This window comes from Dasypus novemcinctus, chromosome 9 (genome assembly GCF_030445035.2).
Source record: "Dasypus novemcinctus isolate mDasNov1 chromosome 9, mDasNov1.1.hap2, whole genome shotgun sequence".
NCBI lineage: Eukaryota > Metazoa > Chordata > Mammalia > Cingulata > Dasypodidae > Dasypus > Dasypus novemcinctus.
In genome coordinates, this window is record NC_080681.1 from 15,280,424 (window position 1) to 15,294,034 (window position 13,611).

The 13,611-nt window shown below is 32.7% G+C and overlaps 1 protein-coding gene across 2 annotated transcripts in view; it reads right to left on the minus strand.

Moving 5' to 3' along the window:
• STXBP3 (syntaxin binding protein 3) overlaps positions 1-13,611 on the minus strand; it is a 90,011-nt gene that overhangs the window by 41,573 nt on the left and 34,827 nt on the right. For both annotated transcript variants that reach the window (XM_004448982.4, XM_058303100.1), the window contains 4 exons: positions 12,027-12,117; positions 8,898-9,022; positions 5,615-5,710; positions 5,003-5,060 (listed from right to left, as the gene is read on the minus strand). In XM_004448982.4, the coding sequence (XP_004449039.2) occupies positions 5,003-5,060; positions 5,615-5,710; positions 8,898-9,022; positions 12,027-12,117 (370 nt within the window). The remainder of the gene's footprint in view (positions 1-5,002; positions 5,061-5,614; positions 5,711-8,897; positions 9,023-12,026; positions 12,118-13,611) is intronic.

Here is a 13,611-nt window from a genome sequence, read left to right on the forward strand (position 1 = left end):
AAAGACATGATTAACTAATTTAACACATACAAAATTTGTGTTCTTTTCAAGTACACATAGTGTGTTTACCAAAATGGATCATATGCTAGGTCATAATGTCTTAACAAATTTCAAAGGACTGAAATCATACAGTACATGTTTTCAGTCCACTGTATAATTAAATTATAATTTGCCAACAGAAAGATAACTAGAAAATTTCCAGAGCCTTGGAAATTAAGCCATTTCTAGATAATATGAGTCAAAGAAGAAATCACAATGAAAATTCAGAGAGTATTTCAAGCTGAATGAAAATAAGTTTTTCCGAAACATCGTGAGATGCAGCTAAAGCAACACCAAGAAGGAAATAATTCTAAACGTATATAATTGGAAAGAAGAAAGCGTGAAAATCAACGTTCTAAGCTTCCAACTCAGGAATCTAGAAATGTAGTATGTGTAAATAAAACCAAAAAAAGATGAAGGAAACAAAATTGAGTAAAAAATCAATTAAATATAAAACTAACATACTATAGAGAAAATCAACAAAACCGAAAGTTGACTTTTTGAAAATATTAATAATATTGATACACTTCTAGCCAAAATGATGCTAAAAAAAGGGGAAAGCACAAGTTAATAATACCAGGATTAACACAAGGGAACATCACTACAGATTCTACGACTATTGAAAGGATAATAGGAGGATATTTGAAAATTTAGATATAATGGACAAATTCCTTGAAAAAACGCAAATTCCCAAAACTGATAAAGGATGAAATAAAAAACCTGAATAGCTCTATATTTATTAAAGAAATTATAATTAATTGTAATGAGAGACTTTCCCATAAAGAAAACTCCATGCCCAGATAGCTTCAATAATGGATTCTTTCAAGCAGTAGTAGAACAAATAAAAACAATCTTAAACTCTTTCAGGGAATAAGGAGGAGAGGGAGAGATTCACAGCTAATTTTTTCAATATAATCTTGACATCAAAACCTAACAAGGACATTACAAAAAGGAAATATTTTAGCGAAATTTTTTACAAGCATCCTAAACAAAATATTAGCAAATAGATCCAGTAATATTAAGTGATCAAGTGGGGTTTATTCCAAGATTGCATGGTTGATTTATTGTTACAAAATCAATCAGTGCAATTCATCCCATTAACAAAATAAAGGAGAAAAAATATAATTTCAATGCATGCTGAAAAAAGCATTTGATAGAACTCAACACTCTTTCCTGATTAAAAAACAAAAAACAAAAACAAAAAAAAACCTACTGGTAAACTAAGAATAGAAGGGAACGTCCTTACTCAGATAAAAGGTATTTTTAAAATAACCTAAAACTAACATTATACTCAATGATAAAATATTGGACAGTTTTCTCCTAAGGCTGGGAATGAGACAATGAAGTTTATCACCAGTTCTAGTCAATCTTATACTAGAGATAAGCCAGTACAGTAAGGCAAGAAAAAGTTAAAAATATACAAATTGGAAAAGAAGAGTTTAAATTCTCTTTATTTACAAATGACATTACTATGTATATAAAAAATCCAATCTATAAACGACGTAGAATTAAACAGTTAATTTAGTTAGGTTATTGGATCCAAGGGCAACATACAAAAGTCATTTGCTTTTTATATATTAATAACAAAATATAAAATGGAATTTAAAAAAGAATATGTAGGAGTGAACCTAATGAAAGATGTGCAATACCTCTACACTGATAACTTTAAAACACTGCTCAGAGAAATCGAAGACTATATAAATGAGGAGATATTGCACATTCATGAACCCAGAAGACTCAATATTTCACCAGTTCTCCCAAAACTGGTCTACAGACTCATGTATCCCAATCAAAATTTCAGTAAAATATTTTTTGTGGAAAATGACAAACAGAATCTAAAATTTATATAGAAATGCCAAGGTCCTAGAACAGCCAAGGCAATCTCGAAGAACAAAGAGGATTTAAATTGCCAAATTTGAAAACTAAATATGAAGCTACATTAATTATGACAGTGTGTTAATGGCACAAGGAAAGATGGGTTGACCAAGGAATAGAACAGAGTATAGGAACAGACCATACATTTATGTTTATTTGATTTACAACAAAGGCACCAATGAAATTCAGTGGTGAAAGGATGGTCTTGTCAATCAATGGTGCTTTAGTGAATATTCAAATGAAAGTAAAATGAACCTTAACTCTTACCTCACACCAAATACCAAAATTAATTTGAGTGAACCAAACGACTTAAATGTGAAAGCTAAAATGATCAAGCTTCTAAAAGAAAACAGAGGAATATATTAATGATATTGGGGTAAGCAATGACTTCTTCTACAGGCCACAAAAACGCTATGGAAAAATGATTAACTGGGCTTTGTTAAAACTAAGAATTTCTGTTCATCAAAAGATACATGTACACATACATAGGACTCATATGAGAAAAATAAAAATAACTTCTAAAATCAGTTAAAAAAAAAACCAAAACCCAGACAACTCAATTAAATATGAACAAGACTTGAAATGGGTACTTCATAAAACAGGATAGCCAAATAAATAACCAATAAGAATAAGAAAAAGTGCTCAACATGATTAGGGAAATGCAAATTAAAACCACAATAACATACCACCTCACAAAATGAAAATTTTAATAAAAAATGAAAACTAGAAATACCAACTGTTGGTAAAAATATGGAGCAACTGAAACTAGACATTACTGGCAGAATTGCAAACTGTTTCAAACTCTGCAAAATTTTAGGCATTTTCCACTAAAACTAAATATACCCCAACCCTATGACCCAACAATTCTACTCAATACCCAAGAGAAAGAGAGCCTGTATCCACTAAAAGACATGTATAAAAATATTCATGGCAGCTTTATTCATAATAGCCCAAAACTGGAAATGTCCTTCAACAGGAGAACAGATTAATGAACTGTGGTATATTTACACAATGGTATAATATACACTATTGGAAAAAAACAAAGAATTGAACATGGATGAATCTCAAAAATACCAACACTGAGTGAAAGAAATCATACAAAAAAGAGCATATACTATATCAGGAGTTCTTAACAAGAGGTCCATGAGCTTGAATTGAAATTTTGAAAAACCTTTATATTTTTATGGGGATGTTTTGGTGCAGGTGTGATACATTTATTAAGTAATACATAGTATAGTGTGGACTTTGTAAGGAGTCTGTGGTTTTCACCTGACTGGCACAGGGATCCATGGAACAAAAAAGGTTAAGAACTCCTGTACTATACGATTCCACCTACGTACAGTTCAAGAACAGTCAAAATTAATCTATGGTGAGAGAAATCAGAATAGCGTTTACATCTGGCCAAGAGGTAGTAACTGGCAAGTGGCAAGCAGGTACCTATAGGAATGATAGAAAAGTTATGTATCTTCATTTAGGTGGTGGTTCCACAGGAGTATACATGAGTAAAAATTCATCTACCTATACACTTAAGACCTATGCACTTTATGAAATTATACCTCAATATAAAAAATTCAACAATGCATTGATGAGACTGGCTAAATGACTTTTTAAAAATAAACTTTCACAAAAGGACAAATACTATATGACTGTGCTATTATGAACTAAATATATTGTGTAAACTCATGGAGTTAATAATTAGAATATAGGTTACCAGAAACTAGGAGGAGGATAGAAAATGGAAAGCTTAAGGTTAATATGTGCAGAATTGGTAAAAAGGTTGTGGTACACCTTTGGAAATGAACAGAAATGGTTAAAGCATATCATAATGTTTGTAACTAGCAGTAGTACTACTGCATGGGTATGATAATGGTTGAAAGGGACAGTCTAAGGCCATGTATATTACTAGAAGGAAAGCTAAAAATTGTAACATGGGACTATATGAGATAGAAAACCTCATATAAAACACGAATATAGTTGATACTGCATATATAAGACTGTTTTTAAAAATGTAAATACAAATACAGAGAGAGAAGGAAAAAGAATAGCAGCTATGTTCAGCAGGGGAAGCACAGACAGATTGATAGGTGATTTTTTTTGGTTTTTTTTTTTTAATTGAAAATGGTCTGAGAATGATTGAAGTGATGAATGCAACAAATATGTGATTACACTGAATACCACTGATTGTACACTTTGGATGGATTTATGCTTTATAAGTATGTATCAATAAAACTGACTTTAAAAAAAAAGAGAGGTGCTAACACTAGTTAATTTTATTTGATATACTATCAGTTGCAAAGGAAGTGTTATCAAATTAAAAAGGATTTTGTAACTATCTTTTGGTTCAAATTATAGGATAAAATGTTATTAATATAAACATTTAAGAAATTATATAAAGTTCTTAGAGACTTTTTAATATCCTCACTGTCTGAGTTGTCCAAATATTGATATACCTGATACTGGATAACTATAGTATTACAGGTCATAAGTTCAATTGTTATTAAAATAATGTATTATGAACTTTCATCTGATTGTTCACTTTTGTAAAACAGTAATAAGTTAACAATGGACATTTTAAGTTCTCTGCATGTAGAGGCAGTTTTTATTCTGATGTTTCCCTGAAAACACTTGCAATTAACTACAGGCCAGTGTACTTCATCTTCAATGAAAAGGGCTGTCTCAGATACCTATGGAAAGGACTATGGCAACTTCTCTGAGGCACCAGTTTCTAATGACATTTCTTAAATAACTTCAAGAGGATACCACTGCACTGAATCAAGATCTCAAGAATTCTAGTGAAGAAGCTGATAGGTGCATGAAATTAATAGCAAAAGATCTAATGAAACAAGGATTAATTACCTGGGCCAAAAAAACTGATAAAAAATGAAAAAAAAAAAAAAAACCTCTATGAAGCAAAACACACCAAACAGTGCAACTGTTGAAGCTGGATAATGGAAGTTCATTTTCTCTACTTTTGCGTATGCTGGAAATTTCCCAAAATGACAAGTTCAATTAAAAAAAATAAAAATTTTACACGAAGTTTAAAATTCACCTTTACCATAATTTTGAAAGTTAAATAAAAGACACTTACCTTTCCTTCTGTTGCTTTCTTTGTTGATGAAATTTCTTTCATAAGCTTGGGAATTTCCCTGCCAAATTATGAGAAAACTTTAAATTTCTAAGGTGTAAAACTTTAATACAGAACTGATTATTTTAAAATTTAAAAATGTATGACCATGTATTTAGTGTCTGAAAAAATATGGAATAAAAATGAAAACTGGGAAACGGACTTTGGCCCAGTGGTTAGGGCGTCCGTCTACCATATGGGAGGTCCGCGGTTCAAACCCCGGGCCTCCTTCACCCGTGTGGAGCTGGCCATGCGCAGTGCTGATGCGCGCAAGGAGTGCCGTGCCACGCAAGGGTGTCCCCCGCGTGGGGGAGCCCCACGCGCAAGGAGTGCGCCCATGAGGAAAGCCGCCCAGCGTGAAAAGAAAGAGCAGCCTGCCCAGGAATGGCGCCGCCCACACTTCCCGTGCCGCTGACGACAACAGAAGCGGGTGCCGCTGACGACAACAGAAGCGGACAAAGAAACAAGACGCAGCAAACAGACACCAAGAACAGACAACCAGGGGAGGGGGGGAAATTAAATAAAAATAAATAAATCTTTAAAAAAAAAAAAAAAAATGAAAACTGGTTCACATACTCTAATACAACAGCAATATGTCGATGTCGAATTCTGACCCAGAGGTCATCATCTTCCTCAAGGACTGCTTCCTTTTCTTTCCCATCTGTTTTATATCTACAAGTAGAAAAAAGCATAACCCTTTTGGATTCTTCCCCACCCCCACCAAAGTAAAAGAATCATGTTGACAAACAGCATTTTTAAGACATAGCTCAATAAACTCAAAACTATATATTTTAGCCCACTATTGTAGAGGGACAATATATATCTGTCTAAAACTAAGCATACTGCCATCCCTACACTATCAAAGCACAGTGCCTGTCAAGATATTTTTACATTCAAACTTTAGATTCAGCTGTTATTTTGTAGAATTTTAGCTCAGCAAAAGGGTATCTTAAGAAATAAAAATTTAACATCCTACCATTAACTTTAAGAACAAGACTAATACTTTGTATTTCAATTGCTTGAAACACTATTAAAATAAATTCCCTATTAAATATTGAAGATATTTCAGAGATGGTTCAAAATTCACAAACAATATATATATCATCTGTTACTATATTTCTCCTCAACCCTATAAACTACTTTTAAAGAACAGAGGAAGTAGATATGGCTCAAACCACTGGGGAGGTCCCAGGTTCGATTCCCAGTGTCTCCATATCAAGAAAAAAAAAACCCACAAAAGAAAAACAAGCAAACAAAAAAAAACTCAGGGGAGTCAATGCAGCTCAGTGGTTGTGCACCGGCTTTGCTCATATGAGGTTCTGGGTTTAATCTCTGGCCCCAGGACCTCAATAAACAAACAAACACCAGATAAGGAGACAAGAGGAAAATTAATATTAAAGAAACTGTGATCATTTTAATGGGTTCTATTGAAATGAGCAGCTTTTCATGGGGGGAGGAGCACAAAAGTATTCAAAGGTTAGAAAAAAGGGACCTCCTGAATGCTTCCCCAAATGATGTAATTTCTTCCTTCTCTTTTTATGCAGATAACCTCCTTCCATTTATGGAGCTAGAGAAGGTTCAGCTATCCTTGGAACTATAGATTTCCTGTGCTTTCTTAGCTGTGAACTGCCCACAACAAACTTCTGCTGTATAAATACAGTCATTTCCAGAGCTCCCAAATTTATAGGTCTCAACTATAAAACCTGTGTAGCATTCACTGCAGATGCCCAAAAGTAGAAAGACTGTGCCTAATTACAAGACTGCATTAAGCAAAAATGCAGTCAAAATGGGTCAAAGAAATAAAAGACTTAAATATAAGAAACAGAACTATAAATCTCCTAGAAGAAAACGGGGGAATAACTTCAGGACTTTGTATTAGGCAATGGATTCTTAAATTTTACACCAAAAGCACACACAACAAAAGGAAAAACAGATAAACTGGACTGCATCAAAATTTGAAACTTTTGTGCATGAAAGGACATTTTCGGAAAGTGAAGTGACAACAGAATGGGACAAAAATATTTGGAAACCACATATCTGATAAGAGTTTAATATCCAGAATATTAAAGAACTACAACTCAACAACAGAAAGACAACCTAATTAAAAAACCGGCAAAGGACTTGAATAGATATTTCTCTAAAGAAGAAATGTCTTTACACTAATGGCCAATAAGCACTTGAAAAAGATGCTCAACATCATTAGCCATTAGGAAAACACAAATCAAAACCATAAAGAGATGGTACTTCATATTCACTAGAATGGCTATTTATAAAGAAAACAGAAAACCAAAATAAGTGTCGGTGACTATGCACAGAAATAGAAACGCTCCTGCTTTGTTAGTGGGAATGTAAAATGGTACAGCCACTGTGGAGAATATTTTGGCAGTTCCTCAGAAAATCAAGTATAGAACTACCATATGACCCGCAATTCCACTTCTAGGTATATACTCAAAAGAATTGAGGGTAGGGATGTCTGTACACCAATGTTCATAGCAGCATTAGTCACAATAACCAAAAGGTGGAAGCAATCCAAGCGTCCATTAACAGATGAATGGACAAACAAAATGTGGTATACACATCCCATGGAAAATTTATTCAACTTTATTATAAATAGGAATGAAATTCTGAGACATGCAACAACATAGATGAACCCTGAACATATTATAGAGTGAAATAAACCATACACAAAAGGAAAAATATTCTATGATCTCACTTAAATAAAATAGCTCTTTAAAATAAAATATCTCCTTTATTCTTACCAAATGAAAGCTTGCTTTGCTTGCTAGCAAATCTAGACAGATAAATATTTTAAATACTAGGTAGAAATGTCTGAAATCTGTATTTTCTAAAATCAAATCCTTTAGTGTACTGCAGTTTATTCTTTTCTAAATCTCTTGAATAATGCATACTTGGAAACTTAAAGAATAGTAGAGGTAAACAATACCCCTTCATAAAAAACTGTTTGAAACTAGTTTTTATTAGAAAAAGAGCTACAAGAATGCATGTTAACCTGAGTTTAAGAACTATCACCCATGTTGATTTCTCTGTCCTAAAATATTAACACAAATAACACAGAGAAAAATTCACAGAATCCAGGATTGACCAGAATACAAATAAAAATACAACAGAAAATGCAAAATTAAGTTTAGCAGTATTTATTTTAAGAAATAAGTATTGTAATTATCAGAAGTGTTTGGATCTTTCTAATGTAGTAAAACTACTAAACTAATTTATAAAGTCTCAGAAAATACTGAGTTACTTTCATTTTTACTATTGTGTTCAAGATGATTTGGATTTGGAAAGTATAATAAATATGTATACGTATTATACACACACACACACACACACACACAAATGATAAAGATAACAGTAAAATGTTACCTTGATAGAAAAGCTACTCTTTTTTCACTTAGTCTTTCATTTGACATTACTTTCAAAGTGAGTATGATTTACTACATGAAGGTTAAGTAAAAATTAAGTACCAAAATGGTAATACTGTGCCTATTCTTATTAGTCACTCTATTTAGTTTTCTAGTTTCCTAATCTTTTAAAAATACATTACATTGACGAGGCACTTACACATACTTTTGGGTTTATGATTCAGAATAATTACAGCCTAACCATTTTGAATATGGTTTCTACTTCAATATTATAATAATACACCAAAAAGAGCTTCTAAACAGTCATCCATTCACTTACAAGGTGAAGATATTGTTTTTAAAGATTATGCTTATAGGGGTAAGAAAAGGATAACGTCTTTGAATAAAAAGGTTATAAGGGCCTCCAGATTTCTGTTTATACAAAGCACTAAATGTTCATATTCTATCCTGTTTGAATATGCCCTCCAAAGTATACTTGCTTGTATGTATCATTCTCAATCGGTAGTAGATCATATGCCATTGCCTGAAAGGTCAGTTCATGCAGGACAGTGGACACAGGATCAAAGCCACGATCAATTATTAAGAGCTGGGAATGAGTTTTACCCTAGAATAACAAAATAAAAGTTTCTTGAGAAACTTCAATTTCCTTGTACGAACACATTTTTAATATCTTTGAAAACAAAAGCAGATTTCTCTTAAACTCTGTCTCTTCTCCCAGTCATAACACAGGGGGAAAAAAAGGTTAACTGCCTTGAGAATGTTAAGTTACATTAAGGAAAAATCTGGGTGGCATAATAGGAAAAAATCGAAACCACACAGCTAAAAGCTTTCATTAGATTTCACATTATATGAAAATCTTTTTAAGCAAGTAATATTTGCCTTCCACAAAATCTATTTCCTTGTCGATTCAGCTCTATAAATACTAAATCTGATAGAAATTATGGATCGTAGCTACTATATGAGCTCTTACTTTGTGCTAGGTGTTGTGCTGAGACATATATTTTATATATACATTATTTCATTTAATTTCATTAATAATTTCATTCAATTCTCATGGGTATTATTCTCTATTTGACAATGAGGACACATTAAGATTTAAGATTAAGCAACCTGTCCAAATCACATAGCTAGTATGTAAGAATGGACACTTGAACCCAGGTCTACTTGACCCCGAAGCCTGTGCTCTTAACCATTGTGCTATTAAAAAATTAAGATGATAAATTACAATGAAAGCCTTACATCACCAATTCACAAACAGCACTAATCACTAAACAGTGAATACTAACGACGGATAAAAGTATTCTGAATATTAATATCATAATCTGTTCTAAAAAATAATTCTTTGAATTGTTAGTCAAAGCAACAAGATATAACTACAACTCATAAGACAAACATTTCCTGATTCATTTACATATAACAGAGAGAGGTAAATAACATAGGCTATATTTTTAAAATATTTTAAAATTAACCATTCATTCACTTAAATCAACTTTAAGACAGTATGGTAAAGTAGTTAAGAGTGTAGAGCAGATAGATCTGGATTTGAGTACAGCCTTGATCATTTTCTTGCTGTATGACAAGTTGCTTAGCCTGTTTATACCTCAGTATCCTCATTTATAAAATGAAATAAAATCATAGAACCTACACCCTATAGGGTAATTGTAAAGATTAAATATAATAATAACATGAAACACTTAGCACAATGCCTAGCACTTAGTAAGCCCTCAATACATGCCAACTATGAGTCTTGAGAAATATGAACAGGAAAAAGACTGTGCAATACAAATGCTCTATCAGGCATTAGGGCTTGTGACAGTATGTGGAAGGAAGTATAAATTGGCCTGAAGAGTCAGGACAGGCTTCAAAAAGGAAGCGACAGGGACGTGTATATGGCTCAAGTAGCTGGGCGCCCACCTACCACATGGGAGGTCCAGGGTTCAGTTCCCGGGGCCTCCTAAAGACGACAAGCAAGACAGTAAGCTGATGTGACGGGATGGCACAGAGAACTGATGCAACAAGATGATGCAATGAAGAGACACAAAAAGAAATGAGAAACACAACAAGCAGGGAGTGGAGATGGCTCAAGCAATTGGGTACCTCCCTCCCACATTGGAGGTCCCAGGTTCAGTTCCCATGTGCCTCCTAAAAAGATGAGCAGACACAGAGAGCACAAAACAAGCAGACACAAAGAGAAGACAGTGAGTGTAAACAATGGGGGGGTGGGGGGGAGGGGAGGAGAGGGGAAATAAAATAAATCTTTTAAAAAAAAAGGAAGCAACACTTTATCAGGTCCTTGAAGTAAAGGTATCAAGAATTTGAATAATGTGTAATTTCCTAGGCAGAAAGGATAGAAAAGACATGTTTGTTTTTGTGGATTTTGCCTTTTTTCTATTGAACAGTGAAGAGTCAGGGATATTTACTAATATACTGACCTGATGTCTCTTCCTCCATTCAACAAATCTTTACTGACTGTCTGCTATATGCATTGGGCTGTTCTGTTTTCTTAACTACTAGCATAAGAACTTCCAGTAGACTTCCAAACCAAAAACCTAGTAATTTTTGAAATTCTAAACAAATTAAAATTACATCTAAGCTCACACCTTTTATTCCAGTCAAGTTTGTGTATAAATTTTGCCTTTTTTCTCTATGCCTCTGCCCAAAAGAATCTTATTATCCATGCAAAAAAAAAATCCCTTTCCTATTATGTTTTACTCACTCTTCAAGCTCAAGAGCCTCTTCCTCTAAGATGCTTTCTAAGACCCCAGTACATAATAACATAAGCTCTGGAATGTTCCCATTATACTCTACATATTCTTCTCTTCTTCCGCTTCTTACATAGCACTGTAGGTGGTTTCTTTGTCCACCTCCTCTTCTAAACCATCAACAGTTCCTTTCACTTTTCAGCTACTGTAAAAAGGTTTCCTAGCCCCACTATGCCATATCTTTCAGTCTCCTCAGGCTCTTCATTCTCTAACCCACTTCTAAATGCTGGGGTTCTCCAGGTTCCATTCTTAACCTTCAATTGTTTCATAGTATCTTCACAAAAGATGAAAACAACAGCTGACATTTATTAATCTCCTATATGTACCAAACACATATGTACATTTCACTCAGTTAACCCTCAAGCAAGGTAGAAATTATCTCATACATTTTATAGATGAAAAAACAAACTCTAATCTGTCCAAGGTCATATAGCTAGTAATAACAGCAATACCTACATTTATTAAATGTTTACTCAATGGCAAGCATTATTCTAAGCCTTTGCATGTATTAGCTCATTTAATCCTCTTACTATCTTATATGACAGGTATTCTGTTATTATTCCCTTTTTATAGATAATAAAACTTAGGCACAAAAAGTTACACAATTTGCCCAAATTGACATAATTATGAATAACTCATAATTAAGTGGCACAGCCAGGATTTGGTCAGTGCCAACTTCAAAACCCATATTTTCTCTACACAATCACACAATCCATTATGGTTTCCACTACCATCTATGTTAATGACTCCCAAATCAATACTGGGAAATGAATAAGTAAGTTTCTTTCGTTTATAAAGAAATAAGACAGACATATGCATAATGACTATTTGCCTTTTATACAGTACCTTTACTGGGCTTTTTTCATCAATCTTGTAGTAATTTTCAAGTTTTTTTTCAACAAGCTGTGCAAGTTTATTGGCGTTATCTAGAGGTTTGCTAGAAATAAGAAAAATACTCGAACAATTACCTTTTTTGTAGGACACTTTATAATATCATAAACTTAAATTTTAAAATTAAACCATGAAATTTATTAATTAGAAAAATGCTATAAACATGGAAAAGTTTAGATAATATATCAAATACATTTTCTATTATTCCCACATATCTGGAATTTACAACAAATGTAAACCTTGTCATATATGCTTCAGATCTTTTTAATATAAAGGAAATTAAATATTATAAAGTTGCAGTTTCCTTTTTAAGATTTATTTTATGTATCCCCCTCTTATCATGAATTTAATGTGTGTTCTCCAGCCATTTCTGTATTTTTAATATATAATATATATTTTGTACATTTAAATTTCTTAAATGGTATCATATTAACATGTTTTTGAGATTTATTCATGTTGATATATATACCAAATTTATTCATTTTACCTTCCATATAGTATTCCATCATATGATTATACTGGATTCTATGTATTCATTCCCCTACTGACGGACATTTAAGTTATGCTGAATTCTATACTATTACAGACAATGCTGAAACAAATATCTTTGTACATATATTTCTGTGTACATGCTTCTCTAGGGTATATTACATCTAAAAGTATAACTGCTAGGTCATAGGTAATGTACATTTTCAACTTTTCTAGATATTACCAAATTGTTCCCTATATTAGTTGATTAATTATGCTTCCCACTAGCAGTATGATATTTCCCCATATGCTCTCTTAATACTTTTCAACTTTCCAATATATTCTCTTGCATAAAATGTTGTATATCACTGTCTTCTAAAATGATACAATTCTATTCTGAACTAACTTCATGACTTGTGGTACAAGTACAACTTTCAAGCCTATTACAAAAATGTTGGAAAAGACTCTTCAACTAGCATGCCAACATCAAAAATGGGGTGTTCGGAGGAGGGGGTGTCTCTCATTCTGAAAGCTTCAAATTATTAAAGGTTCATTAGATTTTACATCTAAAAAAATAAAGAAAACAGCAGCCATAAAAAGAAAAAATAACTTATTATACATTTTGCTATAAAATATTTTTAAAAGAAAAATCAATTCATGTTAGACTTACACTTTAAAGTGCATCAAGTATAAAGGAAGACTTTTTGCAAAAAAACAGGTAGAATCCTTGATTATTTAATTACTACAGTAACTGAATAGAGGTCCATAGGTGAGTTATTAAATTATAAGTTGGTTTTGCTAAGTCATTTCCTTGAACATAACCAATCACCAACAGCAGAAGCCTGAAATCTAGCAGGATCTAAACCACTTAGCTCAACTCCACTGAAGTCCAGAATATAACTAGCATATTATTTATAAGGATGAGAATATTTTCAGTCCCTGAGGGTTAAGTAATGAGTTTGTTTGATAATATCTGAATTAAGAAGATTAACTTTATTTTTTCTAAGTAGCTAATAGGTTTAAAAATGGCTAAGAGTAACATAAGTTAACTGCAAAGCCTTCATGAATTTGA